The sequence below is a fragment of the Physeter macrocephalus genome, chromosome 17, assembly GCF_002837175.3.
Source record: "Physeter macrocephalus isolate SW-GA chromosome 17, ASM283717v5, whole genome shotgun sequence".
Taxonomy (NCBI): Eukaryota; Metazoa; Chordata; class Mammalia; order Artiodactyla; family Physeteridae; genus Physeter; species Physeter macrocephalus.
In genome coordinates this window covers 11,557,407-11,560,808 of record NC_041230.1, presented here as the reverse complement: position 1 = coordinate 11,560,808, position 3,402 = coordinate 11,557,407, and the positions used below count along the sequence as shown (strand labels likewise).

The window sequence follows — 3,402 nt, the reverse complement described above, 5'->3', positions numbered from 1 at the left end:
TTGCCAGAAGGACTTGGGGGACCCAACATATAGTTGGACTCACTCCAGAGATGAACTACAGGGGTTCAGTGAGGACGCACAGTGGATCCTAAGGGAAAAACACACAAGCAGAGACTGGAAGAATCCATGTGCCTCTTCCTTCTGTCCTCTCCCTTCCCCGGGGGGATCATGCAGAATGTACTCTTCTCCCAGCAATAAAAATGCAGTCACATGTGTGTGATGTCCAGGGAATCTCATGAGGGACCCAGCACCCTAGGGTTTCACTGGGCCCTGGACACAGAGGACCCTCTGCCTGGCGTGTACCAAAATTCCAGGCTCCCCATATGAAAGCAGGTGTTGAGCAGAAACCATAGTGTTTGCAGTCTGAGAACAATGAGCCTTCTCATCAGTTAGGAAATGGTGGGACAACTTCCAAAATTCAAGTTCCCAGATTCCAGCCCACCTTGAAAACAGGCCTTTCAAAGAAGAGAGACAAGCTATGTTAAGCCTTTCTGTTATTTAATCAATGTGACCTTCATTATTCCAATGGTTTTATTGTAGTTATGCAGAAGAATGTCCATATTTGTAGAAAATACACATGAAAGGATTTTGCAGTGATGTTGATGGTGCATCATATTGGAAATGTACTGAATGTTTCAGGGGGGAAAAGCCCTATGTGCTGTAACTACAATGTATCTTTAAGTTTGAGATTCTGTCCAAATAAAAATATATTTAAAAATATATTAAAAATATATAGATAGAAGAGGGGTGAACTGATGGGGGTGTGGATTGAGGACTGGCCATAAGTTGAAAACTATTTCTGGGTAATAGATACATGGAGGTTACAATACTTTTCTCTCTATATTTACTTATATATAGGATTCTCCAAAACAAAATTTAAAAACCCTGTCAGCAAAGATGTCTTCTAAATGTGGTTATTTCTGGAAAGGAAGGGAAATTGCATTGGAGGATGCTTTACATTTGTCTATAACATAGTATTTCTACACACACATAGGAAATGAGAAATTCAGGTAAGCAAAATCAATAGGTACAAAAATCTTCACCACTATATTCTGAGCACAATTGCAGTAACCCTGTAAAAATTTAGCTCATATTCTTATTTGTCTGAATATATATATATATCCAGAATGCAATCCAGAATACAAATATAAGGATATATATACATATATATATAATTTAAATTTGCCATATATATATATACACATATCTACATATATGCACATATGTATAATATAAACAGAAGTATATATTCATCCAAATTAAATTATATGGTTGCTTCTTTTTTGAGCCAATTGTGTCCACCTTTCCCTTCCTGTAAATGCCTGTCTCATATTCCTCATATCCAAATTCCTCCAGTTGACCTAAAAATATCCTCCAGAGCTAAATTGTCTGAACCAGTCTCTACTCCAGGACCACACACTACATGTGGTCGTGATTCTTAGGTCTGTTTCAACCTGTCACACTCCCCTTCTGATGATACTGGCAAAACACTGCCCCCAGTGGGTGTGTCCCATGCTTATACTGCAGGTGGGTGGGGCAGTTCAGGGTGGATACATCAAAGGCAGCAGCAGGCTTCATCTGCATTACATCCGGAGACTGGAACTCCTTAGGGATCCTGCAGCGGTGAGGCTAGCCACGACCCCTGGACTCGGGGGTGGGGGTGGGGGGGGGCGGACAGCCGGATCCCGCCATTGCATGGCTCTTCCTCACTCTCATCATGATTAGAATGTCACAAATGTGGTGTCACTGTGACACTGTACCCACATCCACCACCTGCCTAATGCTTTTAACCCTGACTGATAATCTTTGACCCCATGATTTCCTCAGGGCTTGGGATACAGGGTGCTAACACCTCCATGCTCTCGAATGGAGAACACCTTCTATAGGTGTTTTCTTCTGTACAATTTTCCCTCCTCAACTGGGACAAATCCTTACTGTGAACCAAGTAGACACCAATGCAGAAACATTGTATTTCTATTAAAAAGACATGAGACACTATTGGCAAAATAATACCTTTATTACCTATGATTGGCAGATAAATTCCTGATTTATTCTTTCCATGGTTGAAAATAATTTTATACACCTTACAATTCAGGGTAAGGCTGGACTCAGGGGACCACTTGATTTTTCACAGGGTGGGCAGAACCCTCTGTCTCCATACGTTTTTTTGAGGTAGTTTGACTTTCAGCTCTGAGTCCTGGTCCCAGTCTTCTTTCTTTTGCGGTACGCGGGCCTCTCACTGCTGTGGCCTCTCCCGTTGCGGAGCACAGGCTCCGGACGCGCAGGCTCAGCGGCCATGGCTCACGGGCCCAGCCGCTCCGCGGCAGGTGGGATCTTCCCGGACCGGGGCACGAACCCGTGTCCCCTGCATCGGCAGGCGGACCCTCAACCACTGCGCCACCAGGGAAGCCCCTGGTCCCAGTCTTGAAACGCCATAGGGTTAAGTTCACCACCCGTGGGGGCTGGAATTTTCTCAGCCACAGGAATGAGCTTCTAGGAGACAAGGGTAGAGGGCGCTGGAGCTGAAACAGAGGGCCTGGTGTGGGTGGAGGGTGAGAAGCCCTCTCACGATCCAGCATTTCCCTGTGCTTATCACTGCGTATCCACTCAGTAAAACAGGGGCTGCCTTAGAGCAGCAGCAGCCAGTAAATCTGATGGAGGAACTTTCTTATAGTAGCTTCCAGGATCTGAAGACAGGGCCCAGTAGGAACTTCGACCGGATCCAGGAGATCCCAGGATGCCAGGGAGCTACAAGCCCTTGATTACTGAGATGGCCCTGCCAATGGGCCCAGCTCCTGGGAGGCACGGTCAGGTAGTTTTGCAAGGACAGTCAACGACTAGGACAGACAGACCTGCACGATGACACTGGAATTCGTCACAGAGACTCCATACTGCTCATTTCTGAACTCCAAGTCCCAGATGAAGCATTCAAAAGACACAAAGCGAACGCCCTTCTTGAGGTTGGAGAACACGTGGCTGACCTGTAGGAAGGAAAAGAGGTAAGCCTCATTGTGACATAGGCTTCCTCTCAAAAGCTGAGTTCGGGTCCTCAGGCAGGTGGTATTTTCCATAGATGGCTGTGACAATGTCTCCACAGGTATTTCTAGAAGCATGCCACTCCTTATCCAAGGATAGAGTCTAATTCCTGTTCCCTTGAATCTGGGCAGGTTTCCTTGTAACCAAGAGTGTGGTGGAAATGACGCTGAGTGACTTTTGCTAAGTGACTTCCAAGGCTGGGTCAGAAAGGCAATGCAGCTCCTGCTGGTTTCTCCAGAAGCCTCGTGGTGGGGGCTTGAGCCACCAAGAAGCAGTTGACTGCCCTAAAGCTGCCATGCTGTGAGGAAGCCCAAACTAGACCAAGCAGAGAGATCCCAAGGCCAAGCTCTGAGACTAAACCAAGAG

The 3,402-nt window shown here is 46.1% G+C and overlaps 1 protein-coding gene across 1 annotated transcript in view; it reads right to left on the bottom strand.

Moving 5' to 3' along the window:
* Window positions 1–2,627: 2,627 nt before the first annotated feature.
* The window catches only part of LOC102975371 (F-box only protein 27-like), an 8,547-nt gene continuing 7,772 nt past the window's right edge, over window positions 2,628–3,402 (bottom strand). Inside the window, exons 6-7 of the mRNA XM_007114593.2 lie at window positions 2,853–2,981; window positions 2,628–2,687 (exon numbers count right to left, since the gene is read on the bottom strand). Coding sequence (XP_007114655.2) covers window positions 2,628–2,687; window positions 2,853–2,981 — 189 coding nt within the window. The remainder of the gene's footprint in view (window positions 2,688–2,852; window positions 2,982–3,402) is intronic.